Below are 19,286 nucleotides of genomic sequence, written 5' to 3' on the forward strand. Positions count from 1 at the left end.
CTTATGATGTTGGTGCCCTTTCCCCAAATTATTATAAATGGTATTATAAATGCAAAAGTCATATACAGACAGAACACATATAGAGAGCTGGGTCCTATGGGACATGGACAGATGCCTGACATACAAGAGAAAAGCAGTCATGCAAAAGTTCTCAGTCTCTTCACTCATCAAGATGAAAACCATTAGATCTCAATCACGCACTCGCTCGCCATCTACACAGGGAATATATTTCACACATCATATTTATTTTGTCACATGCTTCCACCCTAGCGGTTTTGTTCTCAAGTGGCAGGATAATGGGGACCCACAAATGGAAAGAACAGATGGTCCCAGTGAGCATAAGTTAATTGTTTGTAAAGAAAATCACGTTACCTTTGCCCATATAAACCCTGTGTAAGTCCTGGCAGAACAAGTAATGTTTTCTGTCTCCCTGGAGATTTTTTCCAAATTGCTAAAATCCTCTCTCTTTTATTTAAAATCACATTAGGGCAAGCTGAACACAAACTGTAGATACTGGGATACATAGTACAGTAATTACAGTAGTACACTGAAACAGAACATCTTGATTGTATTTAAGTTCAGTATATGTATGGGGACTAAATTTTTAAACCTAGGAGCAATAGGTTATTTAGGGCCTTCAATCTGTGCACTCAAGTTAGAGCAATTCCATGCCTAGCCAATTAGCAGCAAAAAAAACTCCAAACAGTATCTGGTTACTCTTGCCTGAAGTACTCTGAGTACACACAAACAAGGAACTAGGTTCCCAACTTGGAAACTTTAGCAATTCTCTCAATTCAGTCTGCAAGCTGAATTTCCAAAACTAATGAGGAAATATGTAACTTGAGTGTCGGCATTTGAAAGGAAGATAAAAAAGGAGGTTTACTGTGATTTTATTAATCCTCTCTTGAGATGCAACGTATTTGTGACACTCGTGCCCAACAAGGAGAAAACAGGTCTAAAGTGATTGACAATTAAAAGGTACTGGAATCACATTTGCAATTTAAATGAATGTCAGAGTGACGGCATTGTGCTTTTTTAAAAACGAGACAGATTAAAAAATATGAAACTGGCAGAGACGGGACAACCATGCATGGAAATTAGCATGTACTTGGCTTGCTTCCAGGTAAATCAGCAAATGCTGCAGAACAAGATGGATGGAAATAACATGAAACTTTCAGGGGATTTGCTGCATAAGGCAACACTGGCCCATAACAAGACATGGAACACATCAGCAACCGCCACCAGTGGACAAGAAGGGGGCTGGTCATATTTCAGTGCACATTAACACTCTTGTTAAACGGATGTTACACATACATGTCAATGAAAGAATAGTTCCTAAAATATTTAGTAAGGATGAACAGGGAAGATTAACGCATACCCCAGTACTATAAACATGCAACTGTAACTACTCATGCAAGTAGTCCCACTGGTTCCAATCAAATTATTTTTTAGTAAAATTTCACAAGCTTGTTTGCAGGAGCAGGGTAAGTCACAGCAATACGGCAATGTGGCTCCAAGAATCACTCTTATTTATGAGACCACGATCACACACACCTTTAGCTTTCTTCCCTCCAAAGCAGCCAGCATCGTCTTTCTTCTTCTTTTGCGAGCCTCCTGTGCTGGTAGGCTGATTTGCCTCTAGCTCTTGGTACTTTTCAGCTCCTGGGACCTCTTTGTGGACGTGATAGGAAAGGTTTCGCATAATGCACACACAGTTCTCCACAGACTGTTAGAAGAGATTTAAATCGAGGAGGGAAAAAAAAAAAAAAAAACGAACACACCCTCATATTGCAAACTTTTAAGACTACTGGGGGAGGGTGGGGGGGATTAAAAATCTTTCCAGGGAAGAAAGTTTTCAAAGTGGGTTTGATCAAATAAACCTTACTTGAAATTTAAAACATTGGTTTAACCGTACTTAAACACCCTTCACACATAAGCACCATGTTCTCTGATCAAAGACACTAACTGATCTTATTTAAAGAATACAGACCTACTGTAAGTTCAAACTGACCATTGCAGATGTCTTGTTGCAATACTTAATCTTTACTGTTCTGTGGTTGCAAAGGAAACCAGGTGGTTTCAAAATGGTCTGTGATTTAAGCGTCAAAGCTTCCAAATTCTGTTTGCTTCTGCAGGTCTCATACAGGGACTCATTAGTTTGAAGAAAAACATATAAAGCTAAGGCTTTTTATATAACCAACAAAGCATTCAGAGTAATAACATTCTACCATGTTCCCTGATTTTTCAAGGACATGAAGGCATTTGGCTTTCTGTCTCATAAGTCAGTCACTTACATGTCATGGGATATGGTATAGCCATATGGGCCAAGTGGCTCCCTCAGAGAGCACTCAGTACTTGATGAGTTCAGTGAGAGCAGTGTGAAAAAAGAATTTGGTCTTGTAACAAGGTATACAATACTGTCTCAACAAAACTAAAGTTCTCTAGAGCGGGACTGTCTCCTTAGCTATATTTCATACAAAGCCTAACATAATAGGGCACCAGTTCTGTCTTAGGGCACAAACATAAAATAAATGAAGAGTAACTACAATGAAAAGTATTTACTGTGGCACTCTCTTTCCATTTGTTCCTTCCTCCCACCCTAATACTCTCTACTCTTCACAGATAAACTATTAGATTATCCTTCCAGAAAGACTCAGACAAATGCAGGCCTACTTTGCATGGCAAACAAAACTCAGCTTTCACTGAACTCAGAGTAAACACTCATTCAAACAGTAATACACAAGATCACCTTGTTATCTGTATCCTTCTTGCCTATTGCAGATTGTAGAGCATGAAGGAGGGCATCCACTAAGCCATCACACTCTCTTAGTCTTCTGCGAGCTTCTGCTCCATCCGAACTTACATTCCTGACAAAAAAAAAAAAAAAATCAAATGCAAAAGCAACATTTGGCATTGTAACTTCACAGTGAAGACCGAAACTGCATACCTTTGTTCAACATTTTTGAAGAACCCAAAACACATGGATTGACCTTGGGAGATTTCTGGTAACAAGAAAGGGTTCAGCTGGAGAGAGAGACTGACAAAGCATGAGATCTTCTTCACCTACTGTCTGAAGCAAGGACCATAAACAAGACAAGTAACAATTCTGGATGAAAATGGGATTAGATGATTACAGGAAGATTGATCAGTTTATTCATCTGGTTTCCACTGCAGCTCAAACCTCATTTCACAATATACTTATTCCAGTTATTACACTTAAACCCAAACCTGCAATCCCTTCTCAACCAAATTCATCTGCAAAAACAGCATTACCTACTTGGGTCTACAAGACAGAAGTGTTTCTTTTGCGACAGATCATGTGCAGATGATTGACCTAAGGAGTTTGCAAAGTTACGCATCATCCCCAAACCAAAGACTCCAGAGCAGCAGCACATTTCCCAGGAATTCACAGGCAATTAAAATACAGCACACAAGTCTCTTCCTGTACATCACGTTTTTAGTTTCATGAAACAACAGATATTAAGATTAGCTGAAATCCAAAGAGCTAAGGTTTATTTAATCAGAATCTATACATAGTGCACATTTTCCATTTTTACTAGCCCTAATTCTACTGACAGGAGCCAGAGATCACCTGTAAAACCCCCCAAAAGGCATTTTCCGATAAATGATCTCTCATTAGTCAAAAGCACACAACAAAGCTGAAAATTGTGCAATTACGGAACTCAAGCTGGTGGTTTCTCAGGCATGCAAACAAGAGCTGGCTTCCAAAACCAGGACATGTTTCTGTTACAACATCTAATCATGGTAGTTTCAATAAAGAGGTGGGACTAATGTGCAGAAACTCTGTACCAAGCAAAGGCAGTAGGTGGCACTGTCTGAAGAGCACTGTCTGCTACTGCCTTTGACTAGCGCTTCAATGCTGATGTCCTCTCATACCTCCTTCATTCTTCTACTGGAAGAACCTGCACCTTATTTAAGGGGGAGAGTCAGACCCACAACATGTATGGATGACTTTTATCCCATTTCTTCACTGTTGTAGCAAGCACTGGTCTTAGCATGACTCCCATCAGAACACAAAAGTGGTTTTGGCTCAAGTTAAGTGGTGCTCTAAACCATTCTGATTTTCTGACCCTGCCTTATGCACAGTTCTTTCCACATACAGCACCTGTAGTTCTGTTTTACATGTTCAGTCAGAAGGTTTCCAGGGACACAGGGTAGAACCACCCTTCCAGCATGTGATGAGCTAGCCTGGCGCTCATACCAGACCTATACTAGAAATTCCAATATGACATCAGCTGGCTCATGACGACATATGTCAGCTGTTTGAGGAAGGGGTCCAATGGTTTGGTTACCAGAGCTGGGAGATCTAATCCCCGAAAACGCCACAAGTGGACTGCAATTCCAAGCCTCATAAAATCCAACGAGCATCCTGTACGACAAGCATTTTAGCTGGGTGCTCTCTAGCACCCACACCACAAATCCTGTCCTATCTTCTTGACAGCTCTAGTACCATCGTGGAGGCTAAAGAGTGACCTAGTGCAGAGGTCCCAGTGGATGATCTACAGCTGGTAACAGCCACAGAAGTCAAGACAAGGCAACACCAACACTTTCCATCGGGTGGCTACAGCCACTTTGCCCTTGTCCAGGACTCTGGGAAAGTAGTAGAGGAACTCAGAGAGGAAGGATATAGAGAAGAAGTGGCAGATGAAACAGCACCACTCCAGCCAGGGGCGGCCTCCAGTCATCACTGTTATTGTTAGGAGTTATGATGTAAGGGATCTACCATGACCTCTACAGAGACGCATCATCTGGCGGAGGTCGAGGCTTTAAGAAATACTGTATACAGCTTCCTTGGAGGAAGGGAGGTAGAACCACCCTTCCCTTTCTCACACAAACACATCTCACATCGGGAAGGCAGGCTTTAGTTAATGCTGATTGTTCATTTGCTTCTGGACATTGGAACCACCATTCCTCTCCTCGGCATGCACATGGAATCCAAGATGAATTACTAGAGTGGGAAAAAATTGTCAACACGTGACACTGACTAACGTAGAATACAGCTGCATGTGTACATAGCAGGCATTATTAATACAAACTTACAAACGCCTGCGAATGCAGGATTGGGGTGGGACAAGCAACTGCAAGGGGCATAGATTAGGACACTGCTCTCTCTCAAACCAGGTACTGACACATAAGCATATAAAGAGGCAGTCTAACCTTTTAAAAACAACAGTGTCCCAGGAAAGGTGGCCACTGAACAGCCTTTTGGACCAAGATCTGTTGGTGAGAGAGATGAGCATTTGAACTATATAGAATTCCTCCTCAGGTCTGGAAAAGATACTCTGAGCATCACAGCCAAATAGAGGGTCCAATGGCCTAAATCCCTAACACATATTCTGAGGGATCATTCAAGGTAAACTGGCCCATTGACACCCTTTGGCCATAGACAAAAAACAAACAAACGAACAGTAGGTTAGTGGGTTACAGGACCAGGCTCAGTCTGCTTCTGTCACCTCCCTGCCCTGTTACTATGAACTGCAGGGTCTGACAACTGGTCATTCTATGAGACCCTTTACTTGGTGCTTATGATCCTCATCTGGGAGCCACAGGTTTGCACAGGAGCACTGCACAACTCTGAATGGCTGCACGATGAGTTTCTACTCGCCCACCAGGTCTGTAAGTGTGCATGGTCTACTCTGGAAAGCCTGTTCCCATCTTCTCAGGTTGACGAGCCAATGTCGAAAGACTGCTTCGCTGCATCTAGTACTCCATGAGGTGCTTGTGTCCCCAAAACGACAGCTCTACAAAGATCAGCAGTTTGTAAAGCTCTTCTTTTGGGATCGGACAGAGAAGTTACTCACCGTAGTAACGGTGGTTCTTCGAGATGTGTCCCCGTGGGTGCTCCACAATAGGTGTCGGGCTTGCCCGGCGCCGCAGATCGGATCTTCCAAGCAGTTTCTGCCGGACCACGCATACGCCGGCGCGCGCCGCTCCCTCGCACGCTCCTGGCCATGTGCGCGATCCGGTCCCCGCCAGTTCCTCGACCAACCGCCTCGGGTGCCCCTGCAAAACACTAACAGAGATCCGAAGCGGGGAGGATGGGCGGGTAGTGGAGCACCCACGGGGACACATCTCGAAGAACCACCGTTACTACGGTGAGTAACTTCTCTTTCTTCTTCGAGTGTCCCCGTGGGTGCTCCACAATAGGTGACTACCCAGCAGTAACCCAAGATAGGAGGTGGGTAAGCGGATTATGTGCAGCTTGTCCCCGAGAGGACCGCTGCAGAGAGACGGGTATCCTCTTGGAATACCCTGTGAAGGGCGTAATGTTTGGCGAAGGTGTCGTAGGAAGACCAGGTCGCCGCTCTGCAAATGTCTTTTAACGCAACGCCCTTGAAAAAGGCTGTTGATGCCGCCACCGCCCTAGTGGAATGAGCCCTGGGAGTGGCCGATAAAGGAGTCTTTTTGAGCTCGTAGCACATTTCTATGCAGGATACAGTGTGCTTTGAGATTCTCTGCGAGGAGAGACCTTCTCCTTTCAATTTGGGAGGGAGGGAGACTAGGAGTCTATCCGTTTTCCGGAAGGACTTGGTCCTGTCTACGTAGAAGGCTAGCGCCCTCCTCACGTCCAGGAGGTGTAGGCGCGCGTCTTCGTTGGAGTTATGAGGCTTTGGATAAAACAAGGGTAGAACAATAGGTTCGTTAATGTGAAACTCAGAAGAAACTTTGGGAACAAAGGCTGGATGCAGCCGTATGGTTACCGCCTCCTTGGAAAAAACAGTGCAGGGTGGCGTTGCCATGACTGCCGCGAGCTCGCTCACCCTACGAGCTGACGTAATTGCAAGAAGAAAGGTCGTCTTTATTGTAAGGAGGCGGAGGGGAACCGTGGCCAAGGGCTCGAACGGTGGTCCCATTAGCGTGGTAAGCACCAGGTCCAAGTTCCACGAAGGTGGAATCGGTTTCCGAGGGGGGTATAGGTTTACCAACCCTTTGAGGAACCTGGTAACCATAGGGTGGGCGAACACCGTGTGCCCTTCCTCCTCGTGTCTGAACGCTGAGATGGCGGCAAGGTGGACCTTCAACGAGGATAGCGAGAGTCCTCCTCTCTTGAGATCCAGTAAATACTCTAGTATTGTAGGTATAGGCACCAAAAGGGGGGCCAGCTGTTTGGTACAACACCAAGCCGTGAAGCGAGTCCATTTTTGCTTGTAGGTCTTCCTGGTGGAAGTCCTCCTGCTACTTTCTAGGACTTGCTGTACTTCCACTGTGCATGTGCTCTCTAGGGAGCTGAGCCATGGATTAACCACGCTTGCAGTCGCAGGCTTTGGGGGTGCGGGTGCACTATGGACCCCTGGGCTTGCGTGAGCAGATCCGGCACCACCGGAAGAGGCATCGGTGGACGGTCCGACATGCGCAGGAGTAGGGGGAACCATTGTTGTCGATCCCACGTTGGGACTATCAGGATCATCCGGGCCCTTTCCCTCCTGGCTTTCTGCAAGACTTTGTGGATCAGCACTGTGGGAGGAAAAGCATAAAGCAGGGAGCCCCTCCACGGGATCGCGAACGCGTCCCCCAGAGACCCCCATCCCAGTCCTGCCCTGGAGCAGAATTGTGGGCACTTCTTGTTGTGCTGAGTGGCAAACAGGTCTATTTGGGGAAAGCCCCACGCGTGGAAAATCGGCCGTAGCAGATCGGGACGGATCTGCCACTCGTGTGTGAGTGCAAAATGCCTGCTCAGCTCGTCTGCCTTCACATTGTGCGCACCTGGCAAGTATGAGGCTTTCAAGATTATATTGTTGGCGATGCACCAGTTCCATAAGCGGATTGCTTCCACGCATAAGGCACGGGATCGAGCTCCTCCTTGCCTGTTTATATAAAACATGATGGAGGTATTGTCTGTACTTATCCCGACGACTTTGCCTTGTATATGGTCTCGAAAGTGTCTGCAGGCGTTGAACACTGCTCTGAGCTCCAGTATATTTATGTGTAGTGACTGTTCCGTGGGTGACCACAGTCCTTGAGTCACCTCTTCGCCCATGTGCGCTCCCCACCCTATGAGGGAGGCATCTGTAGTGAGAAAAACCGATATTTGCAGCTGGTGGAAGGGTACCCCTGTTAGCAGGTTCCTGGGGTTTACCCACCATGGTAGGGATTTGCGCACCCCGGCTGTGGGCGACACCACCCTGTGAACGGTGTGTACTGCCGGTTTGTATACACTCGCCAGCCAGTGCTGCATGCTGCGCATGTGTAACCTGGCGTTCTGTACTACGAACGTCGCTGCTGCCATGTGGCCCAGCAGCTGCAAGCACGTCAAGACTGGCACCGTAGGGCTGAAGGTGATGACCTGCACGAGGGAACCGATGGCCCGAAAGCGAGTCTCTGGTAGATATACTCTCGCTGTAACCGAGTTTATGCAAGCCCCTATGAACTCTATGTCCTGTGTGGGGTCTATTTTTGATTTTGCCAGATTGATAACCAGGCCGAGTGAAGAGAACGTGTTTGCTGTGACGCGTATCATGCGCAGACCCTCCCCCTTTGAGGCCCCTTTGAGCAGGCAGTCGTCCAAATACGGGAAAATAAATACCCCCTGTCTGTGCAGGTAGGCTGACACCACTGCCAAGGTCTTGGTGAAGACTCTGGGGGCCGAGGAGAGGCCAAATGGTAGGACCTTGTATTGGAAGTGTTCGTTGCCTACCATGAACCGGAGGAATCGCCGGTGAGCCGGATGGATAGTTATGTGGAAGTACGCGTCTTGTAAATCGAGGGCTGCGAACCAGTCTCCATCGTCCAGTGATGTAAGGATGGAGGCGATTGTGGTCATCCGAAAACGTTGCTTGCGCAGGTACCGGTTGAGGCCGCGAAGATCTAAGATGGGCCTCCAGCCTCCTGTCTTTTTCTCCGTGAGGAAGTACCTGGAGTAGAACCCTTTCCCTTGCAGTTGCTCCGGCACTCTTTCCACTGCCCCTATGAGCACGAGATGGTCCACCTCCTGCCTGAGCCTCGCTACATGGGAGGCCTCCTGGAGGTGGGGCTTGGGTGGAGGTCGTGACGGTGGGAGCGACTGGAAGGGGATGGCGTACCCCGTGGCTATGATCTCCAGCACCCATTTGTCTGTGGTGATCCTTTGCCACTGGTCATAGAATGGTCGGAGGCGATGGTGGAATAGTCGCTTTGGATGACCTTGTGCGATGGTAGTGATGGCACAGCCCTGGATCTGTATGTCAAACTTGCGGCCTTTGGCCCCGCCCCGAGGACGCACGGCTCTGTTGTGAACGTCGCCCTTGCTCGTAACCCCTGTGGTACTGGGGGCGCTGTTGCTGGTACTGGTACCGTCTTTGTTGAGGGTAGTACTTTTTCTTTCTGCATGGAGGGGTGTAAATCCCCAGGGTCCTGAGTGTGGCTCTTGAATCTTTACTGGAATGAAGGACCGAGTCCGTTGATTCAGCAAACAGCTTCTGCGAGTCAAAGGGAAGGTCAACTATCTTCGCCTGCAGATCCCTCGGTATACCCGAAGTCTGGAGCCAGGAGTCCCTTCGCATCACCACTGCCGTTGCTGTGGAACGTGCTGCTGTGTCCGCAACGTCCAGGGCAATCTGAACTCCCGTCCTTGAGGCCGCGTAGCCTTCTTGCACTATGGCCTTGAGTACCGGCTTTTTGTCCTCTGGAAGCGAGTCCATGAGGGAGGTTAACCTGGAATAGTTGTCGAAATTATGGTTCGCTAAGTGCACTGCGTAATTTGCCATTCGCAACGTTAAAGTGGAGGAGGAGTAGACCTTTCTGCCGAACAGCTCTAGCTTCTTGGCATCTTTGTCTGTTCCCCCTGTCCTGAATTGAGATGTCTTTGATCTTTGTTGTGACGACTCCACCACCAAGGAATTTGGCTGTGGGTGGCTGAACAGGAACTCCATGCCCTTCGCCGGCACGAAGTATTTCTTATCCGCTCTCTTTTGGACAGGCGGAATAGTCGCAGGGGTCTGCCACATCGTAGTGGCGGACTCTAAGATTGCTTCATCAAGCGGTATTGCTACTCTGGAAGAGGCCGGAGGTCTCAGGTTTTTGAGGAGCTTATGGTGTTTCTCTTGCACCTCTGCTGTCTGGATGCCTTGCGTGAAGGCCACCCTCTTAAACAGCTCTTAAAACTGTTTGAGATCGTCCGGAGGATGGACGTCCCCCGGGGCCGTAGCCTCGTCCGGGGAGGAGAGCGAGGAACCGCTGGGGTACGTCTCTCTGGACCCTTCCGGTTCCTGCTGGTGATGGTACACCCTCTCACTAGAGGTTTGCGAGGGAAAATCTCGGGGTTCCATAACCAGTCCCCCCTGAGATGCTTGAGTCTCTGTCCCCGGTCGCAATTGCCCTCGGGGGTACGAGATCGTCTGTGGGGATCTTTCCCTAGTAGATTGCCGATGGTGTCTATGCCCCGCGTGGTAGGGGCGACCATGGCAGTATAGGCACTGTTCTTGGGAAGGTGACCTAGACCACTCCCTTGGTGCATACCCTCTGCCTCTGGGGGAGGGAGATCGTCGAGACACTGGAGAGAGCGATTTTGCATAATAGTCCAGCGGTTCAAACCCCAGGAAGGGTGAAGGTGGTCCCAGCCAGGGTGAGGCTGGTTGCAAAAATGGAGAAGGGGGCTCCGGGTAGGCTAGGGGGGACCCCTGCCTTCTGGTTGGAGTCTGCAACAGAAGCGGAGGGCTGTGAGAAAGCAACTCCACAGCCCTGTCCGGAAAGGGGCTGGAATGCCTCCTCTTGTGTGCAGCCTTCCCCCTCCCTGGAGGAGGTAACTCCGCCCCCTGACGCACAGGGGATCCCGGCCCCGTCTGCACCGTGCTCAGCCCGCTCGAGGGAGGTGCCGCACGTGCGGTGTCCTTCGGCGCCTGCAGGCTGCATGCCTGCGCGCTCTGCACCACCGGTTCCCCGGGGGTCGGTGCCGCTGCCTGCGGTGCCGCCGGTATCGGCGCTTGTTTAGCCGCCGCCCTGCCTGCAGTGTGGGGCGGCTGGCTGATTATCGGAGGCTGAGCCGCTTCCACGTGGCTCTCCGTGCCGCCGCCGATCAGCTGTTGCTGCGGCTGGGGGCTGCTCGCTCCTCCCGTCCCGCTCACTGTTGCTGCCGGCAGGGATCGGGCTGGGGAGGCTTTCCTCCGTTTTTGCGCTGATGGGGTGAGGGAGGCAGCTTTCCTTTTATGGGCCCCGGAGGGTCCCTCCTGCTGCGGCCGCTCCGGCACGTCTGGCTGGAGGGCCTTATCAAAAAGCAGCATTTTAAGCCACATCTCCCTGTCTCTCCTTGCTCTGGCTGTTAATTTAGCACAGGAGCATTTCTGTGCAACATGGGACTCCCCAAGGCACCTTATGCATAGACTGTGCCCATCGGACGCTGGCATCGCCTCTCAGCAGGACTCACATTTTTTAAATCCTGAAAAGGACATTGTTGGTGAGTCTTTCAGTTGTTAAACGGGTACTTAGCACCTTCTCTGTGCTGTTTTCCCCTTCCGATGGCCTGCCGCAGCAGGAGGGCTGATGGCCCTATGCTTCTGGCCTCCGGCGCTTGTTTCTGGGACTGGATTGAAGCTGTCCCACTTGTAGTTTGTTCGTTGCTTTTTTTTTTTGCAAAAATAACAACCGGCTAACTTGCAGTAGCCTAAGTACTTGAAAAAACTTTAAAGAAAAACAGTTGAAGTCATTGAATACGTTACTTGGCCTTAGCCTAGTTCGGATTCCGTCTGCAGCCGACGGCGGTTAAGAGGAACTGGCGGGGACCGGATCGCGCACATGGCCAGGAGTGCGCAAGGGAGCGGTGCGCGCCAGCGCATGCGTGGTCCGGCAGAAACTGCTTGGAAGATCCGATCTGCGGCGCCGGGCAAGCCCGACACCTATTGTGGAGCACCCACGGGGACACTCGAAGAAGAATCGTGGCTTCTCACCAGAGTGCAGATAAACACCACAAAAGGGAATGGTGAGCTCTAATTAATTGCTGGGCAACCACTACTTCTGTGCGCCCACAGCTGACAAAACATTCACCTAAACTACACCACAGAGATTGAAAGGAGGAGCTAGAAATAATGGAGTGAAAAGAACCCAAGGACATGCTCCCCCAGAAAGCAAGCACCTCTGCTCAGATTGGTATTGTGACAGCGCACAGGCAGGAACTTGAGCCTGGCTCAAGTCACCCTTTGTCCAGTGGCTACTCGTTTGATCTAGTTTAGCTGGACTGGAGCACTTCAACTACGTTAACTTGAACTAACAATGCACCTTGAGACAATGTCGCTCTCTTTTCTGTGTCATACACTGGAAGAACTAACTGCTTCTCCCAGCCAACTTCACATTACAATCCAATTTTGCAAGCACTTCAGAAAAATTTAGCTTCCCTACTTCCATTCACACTCAAGGGAATGAAAATGCTCCTGCACCATGCTTGAGTGCATTCTTTAGAAGCCTCCTTCCATGTGATTGTCAAAGATGGACAGTTACTAATGAATATGAAAAGAAACATGGGCCATGTGTCAACTTCAGAATCTTTGAATTTCAGAATCCTGTACGAAAAATGCCAACTCTCAAAAGCCCAAGTTCTGGAATCACTGCCCTTTTCCATTTGACCCGCACAGCCAATTTCATTTCAAGTACTACCAATATTGTTCAATTAAATTAACAAATTAATCGTTACCCACATCTTTATGGGCATGTTGAGATGTTAATTAGATAACTAAAAGGAAACATTTGCTTAGAGACCTTTCAAAATACAAACAAACACACACTGAATTATAAGTTTCATGTTATAGCATATTAACTCTTAATAGTTAGAATGTAAGAAAAATGTAATGATAAATAAAATCATATTCTCAAACCATAATACACATCTCCGCTCAGAACAGCCAATAAAGGGGCAGCAGAAGTGAATGCCAAGGATGAGTTTTCACTGGATGTGTGGAAAGTTGAATTCTGTATGGCATTTTTTCTCCTCTTGTACTCATCAAGTAGTATCAAAAGCCTGCTGAGAGTTCTAACTTTGTGAAACTGAAATTAGGATTTAAGTTCTCTCTTGGTAACTGAACAGCAGTTTTAAAAATGACAGTGATAGATGCTCCACCTTCATGTACATTAAAATGTAACATTAGGTGTTAAGCTGAAGGGTGACAAATGTACAATGAGAATGGACCACCTGGAGTTGCATGTCCTACTTCAATTCCCCTATTATATATTTTAATCTCTCTTCTTTTTAAATTTAAGGAAAACTGACAAAACTGTAATGAAGAGATGATCAGATTATTCCACAGACAGAATGTCTTCCCTCCCTCACCTTATCATCCATACAGAAGAGAATTTTAAATGGGTCATTTATGAAACCACACTTACAATAATGCTCATTTCATGCATTTGCAGATTTACCTTACAGCAACATTAGGGATTTTGTATTTTCCTAAACATTTTTATTTTTAGGATTAACATTAATGTGCACATGCATAGACATAGCTTGCAAATGCACCAATAAAGAAAATCTCAATTTGTGAATGTTAGAAGCCCTTTATGCACCTTGGATTAAGGAGTTAAAGGATTGAAATCTAAGCTGCACGTGCATTAAAAGTAAATTCTCATGTGTCACAAGCATACATTATGGTGTAAGGAACTAAAATAAAAAGAAGGACAAGTTGGGTGAGGTAAATACAGATCCACTGACAGTGGAAGGGGAGGGGCAAAGACGGCAGTTGCCCCTGGGGCTGGCCTTTCAAAGGGCCCACTGAGTCAGCTGCTACCACTGCCATAGTAGCAGAGGCAGCAGCTCGGGGTCCCTTTAAATGCCATAGCAGTGAACGACTGTGAGTGTAGCTCAAAGGTTTGCCCCTCATCCCATCAGAAGCTGGTCCAATACAAGGTATTACCTGATACCTCACCCCTTGTCTCTCTCAAATCCTAGGATAAATGTAAACAAAAAGAATCAGGTCAGCAGATTAGTGATGCTGTAAAGAACATACACAACACTAGATGTCAAGGTTTTAATTCCATTACTAGCACATGGCAAGGTTGCTACCACTAGTTATTATCCACCTTCCCTTTGGTAACACTATGAGAGGACATATCCCCTCTTTATAAACAACTCATGGAACTACACCTGCTTTTGAGAGTACCTGGTGTTTGGGACTGTGTCCAGCTGGGTCACTAGATTTCTGCTCATTGTGGCAGTTAGCGAGCCAGGACAATAAATTGTAGGCACGAAACGGTGCTTTATTCCAGCTCACAGCAAACATGCCGGGCTCCCCAAGGGACAACGCACCAACAGCATCATAGGTAGGTTAAATCCACTTAGTATAAGGGTTGGATGTGGGCTAAGTGCCTTTTGTGCCATTCTGGCAATGCAAACAAAAAGCGGAGCAGCTGGGGGAGTAGTATTCCCCTTTTATAGGGAATGCTTAGACGACAGTGCTTTGCCACACAGAACTGGCTACCCAGCACGGGGATGGGATGGTTTTGGCTGAAAGATGTTGTTTTCCTCTGGCAATTTCAATACCAGACAGGGATGGGCAAAACTACAGTCCATGAGCCACATCCAGCCAGTTAAGGCTTTTAATCTGCCTTTAGGATTACCAGTCCAGGGACACGGGGGGCAAAGGTAGATTCTCTGCCTGCTATTAGCCTGTGCCACTCCCAGAAGCAGCTGGCACATCCCCTGCAGCCCCTGGTCAGCAAGGAGTGGGTGGGGGGGAAGATGTCACAAAGGGCTCCACAGACAGTCTTCACCAGCTGCCTGAGATAAGCTGCATCCAACCAGAGCCTACATCCCAACTAACACCCCGCACCTCAACCCCAAGCCCCGAACCCCTGCCCCGAGCCCCTTCTTGCACCCTGTACTCCTGTCTGACCCCTAATCACCTGCCTCACCCCTACTTTTATGGCCTGCAATATAATTTCCCTACTGAGTTGAGGCCTTTAGGCCAAAAAATTTGCCCACCCTGGTATAACAGCTCACAGGGGCCTTTACAAAGGTAGAGAAGCCCACTTGACTTAATTTGCCCTGGGTCTGAAATACTCCTCAAATGACCCCAAGACTGGGGGCATGGAGGCTTGAAAATTGAGGAAATGCCACCTTTGTGGCCCCTACCCACAACCATGTGGAGCAGTCTCCTCCATGTAGGATGGCCTTCATCACTACTCCCTAGAGAGAGTTCTTCTTGGCTTCTCTTCTACTCTCACCAGTTCTACCTCCCCTTTTTCCTCCTGTCCTTATTCCCTCACAGGTATTTACCCTACCTCTGCACCCTTGTGTACAGAGAACTAACCACCCAGTGGTCCTCAACCTTGTCATCATCAGTCAGCTAACAACCTGTAACTGTCATAGGAAGTGTGTCTTCGGGAGATGTTTGAACATAGGCAAAGAATTGACTGTCTCTCTCAGACCATGGCAGAAGCTTAAGGAGCAATATTTAAGCTCATAATAATTCTCTATCCTCTCACAGGTAGGTACTGGAGGACGCCGCCTCTCACACTTCTATATGTTGCATCAGTATCTTCTCCGAGGGGCTTGCAACCTTGCTTATGCCTTTGACAGAACTGTGCGTCAAGGGCTCAGATTGTTAGTGTACTTTAAGACTCCAGAAACTCAACTGAATTATGTTATTCCACACCCATATCACCATATTGAAGTGCATCTCTTCCCCACACCTTGATTTTTACTGCATCTCTCACCTTATAAAGGGGAGGAGAATCACTAGAAATGGCCATGGGATCATTACTTCATATCTTGTCCTCTATCACATGCAACACCAAGGCTTCCCCCTAATTTTTTTCCATCCATGGGCAGAATACATTTTATGATGTTTGCCAAGGGACGTAGGGATGAGAACCATCAATAAAAAACACATGCTGCTAACTGTAGGTGCTGAGCTAATCAGTTGGGTGGCATCTGAATCTCTCCTGGGTGCCTATTGACAGGCAACACGCACATCATTCAAGTATACATTTTTGGTATGTGGGTCTGGTGAGTAGCTGGCATTGATTTAGAACAGGGGGCTTAGGGGGCCTGGCAGGGCATTTATTTAGAGTGTGCACGCAGGTAGACCCTGGGGAAAATATGGAAGGATGACAACCGCACGTGCGGCGATCTTTGAATTCCTATTTGACACCGCTGCTCCACAGCATCCAGTAGATATAAATGAGCATTTGTAGACTGCTTGGACAGTGTGATATTCCAGAGAAAGAGGAGGAAGCGTCACCAGGGTTTACTGACCACAGATCCAGAAATTTCTGAACTGCATGCAACAGGCACAGAGGCAACATATGGCAAACGCAGATCTCAGGTACAGAGTTATGCTTTTTTGCTGATCATTGTCAATACATCTCATACACAAACACACCTTTATACAACTAACCAAAGGAGAAATGAAGTCTGTGTTCAGGGGGAATGAGAGGGAAAATGGGATAAAACATTGGGCCAGTGTTTGTCTATCACCTTGGATAATTTGAGTTAATTTGATACACACAAGCTGAGGCTCTAGCTCATAGTATTTGGGCCCAGCGGTCTCAGTAAAGTCTGGGATGGTTTTCTGTTGTTCAAGTTAGAGGCCAATTTAAGTTTTCAAACATTCATGAAGGGGAACATGATGTTATGGATGAAATAATCTGCCTGCCTGTCTAAATGGATGGGAACTGGGGGAGGATGCCTCAGCTTATTCTGTGTGCCAGTGTGATTAATTGGTGAAGAGAATCCAGCTGCTACATGTCTGACTTGCTCCATTCTCCCTTCTAGCATTCTGGATGTCTGGCTCCAGGGCTGTTAATGCAGCAACTTTTCCCCAGAATGAAAATGGATTTTAAAAACTAAGAAAATATTTAGGAAAAAGATTCCAGTTATTAAAAATCTGGTGAGGAGTCTTGTTGGGCTCAATATAAACTGTAACTGGCAGAAATCCTATAGCTTATGCCCTACAGGAGCTCAGACTACATGAGCTGATGGTCCTTTCTGGCCTTAAGCTATGAATCTCCTTAACTCTTTGATCAGAAAGGAATTTTCATCTTCAGAGTTCTATGAAGAAATGCTGAACAGTCTCTTTCCTGGCACAAGGAACTCTGGCTTCTTGTCAATCCCTGCTCTTCGGACCTTTCCAACAGAGGGCTACAGTAGTATAAATAATAGAGAGCCTCAACAAACACTGATGGCATCTTTAAGCCATAGTGGAACATATGAAGGCCAGTATTAATATTAACTAAAGATGCAGTTAGGACAAACATAACCAGGAATGCACCATAATGAATGATTCTGCTAGAATTAGTGTAAGTGCATGACTGATTTCATGTAAAAGCTGTCAGGCACAGAAACAGTAGTGTGCAGAATCTTACATCTGGATTTGACATCCCTCTTCCCGTCTTTCAGCTAAAGGAGAAGGTGACCTAAATATTCTCTCTCCCATCTCAAAAGTATTACTCAATGATCTGTAGGCAGGAAGAATAAAGGAGGATTTGTATGGTTGTTTAAATACTCGCTTTCCCTAGAAAAACAGAATGAAGGAACTCCGAGTAAATATTAAATAAAAGTAAATACCTCCCAGCATAGCAATTCATCACACTAGGAATCTGGTCTGCTGGTATAAAAGACTATGAAAAAGAAGAGTAAACATGAAGAATCCAGCTTTTATTAGCTGTGGCTTTAGTAACTATCACATCAGCCTCTACATCAGCGTTTCTTAAACTATGTTCTGCTGAACACTGGTGTTCCATTAAGAACTCGTAGATGTGCTGCAAGTATCCGACACTTTTTTTGATATCATACACTAATGGTATATATTTTCTGTTATTAAAACCAAATACAATGTTGTGTCTTCATTGCTATGATGTCTGATTAAATTACTTCATTTTGGTTTTGCTGTATATGTTGCTGTTTGTTAGGGCTTTTTTTTTTTTTTGTTGTTTTGTTTTTTGGTCCAATTCTTTTTTTTTTTTTGAAGAAAATTTCATAGGTGTTCTGCACAAATATATTATTGTTTTGTATTCCATGATCTCAAAACGTTTAAGAAACACCGCTCTAATATGTAAGTCTCAGACTTGGTCTACACTAGACCTTACAGTCAACTGCAAATATGTTGATTCTAGCTATGCAATTGCCGTAGCTAGAAGTGTAGGTATGCAGTTCTAGCAATGGTAATTGCGTAGCTAGAATCGATGTATTTGCAGTTGATTGTAAGGTCTGTCCTCAATGAGAGAGTCTGATAGAAGCATTTCTCCCATCAACCTCCCTTATTCCTTGCAAAATCAAGAGAATAGGGGGTCGACTGCAGACCCAGAGAGATCGATTTTATGCCTCTATCAGAGGCACACAATTGAACTCCAGGAGATCACCCTTTCAATCCGGTAAGTGTAGACATACTCTCAATGTAATATCAAGGTCCACAATAACTGAGTTGACTGACTTTACCTCTCTGAGACAGGTATGCAGCCTCTGCTATCTGAGCTTCACAAATCATTGTCAACAGGAAAATTTTTTCAATCTATTAAATACATAGCACTTAATTTGTACTCTTTCAACACAAATAAAAGCCGTCATGATACTTGGAAGAGCAGCAATGCCCCCAAAGTATGGACAAAAGGATCACAGAAACTTACAATTCACAGTAACACCAGGTACAGAATGCAGTTTTTATTGACTCAGCTTCTGTTGGTGGAACACACATGCATTTGAGCCTCACAGACCTCAGATCTGGAGAAAGTAACCAGGATGTTAGACTATACAATCTCTTTCAGCAAAAACAACTGTGGTGTCAGCCATCTTGCAGAAAAGTAGTATCATTTGCTAACATGGAGAGCTGACCAAGAAGTCTGGAAGCCCAAGGTTCTATTTTGAGTAAAGATGTGATGAATTCCACTGAACCCAAGCAACCTGACTTTGAAATTCAGGGAACATGGATCCTAGTAACTTGAATAAAATGGAAAGTAGCCTGCAATGTGAAAAAGGACCTAGGAAGGGGTGAGAGGGACAAAGTCAGTCACCAAGAGATGACATGTAACAGAAGGAAGCTAATGGGAATTGTTTGGCTGTACAGAGATCACTGGCATTAAAGAAGGCTCTGCAACAGTAGCCGAAGGGCAGTCAGATCTGGATCTTAACGCTGGAGGTCAGATGACAGTAAGAAACCAGAGAGAAGGACAAAGCCCAAGGATGGGATCAGGAGGTCTCTCTGCGGGGGAAAGCTGGGAATCCAGCATGGAGAAACAATCAGGACAACAGAATAGAGCTTCTGCAGCAATGGCTGCTCAACGTGGCACAGGCCCTTTTATCTATTCAAAAGCTAAGCTGTTTTCAAAAATCGGTCAAATATTGGCAAACAGCTGCCAGACAGCCAAGCTCT

The 19,286-nt window shown here is 46.5% G+C and overlaps 1 protein-coding gene across 12 annotated transcripts in view; it reads right to left on the reverse strand.

The window, feature by feature from the left end:
• ARVCF (ARVCF delta catenin family member) overlaps positions 1-19,286 on the reverse strand; it is a 529,785-nt gene that overhangs the window by 84,125 nt on the left and 426,374 nt on the right. For all 12 annotated transcript variants that reach the window (XM_075012627.1, XM_075012629.1, XM_075012624.1 and 9 more), the window contains 2 exons: positions 2,750-2,867; positions 1,555-1,726 (listed from right to left, as the gene is read on the reverse strand). In XM_075012627.1, coding sequence (XP_074868728.1) covers positions 1,555-1,726; positions 2,750-2,867 — 290 coding nt within the window. The remainder of the gene's footprint in view (positions 1-1,554; positions 1,727-2,749; positions 2,868-19,286) is intronic.

The sequence above is a fragment of the Carettochelys insculpta genome, chromosome 18 (genome assembly GCF_033958435.1).
Source record: "Carettochelys insculpta isolate YL-2023 chromosome 18, ASM3395843v1, whole genome shotgun sequence".
Classification (NCBI taxonomy): Eukaryota; Metazoa; Chordata; order Testudines; family Carettochelyidae; genus Carettochelys; species Carettochelys insculpta.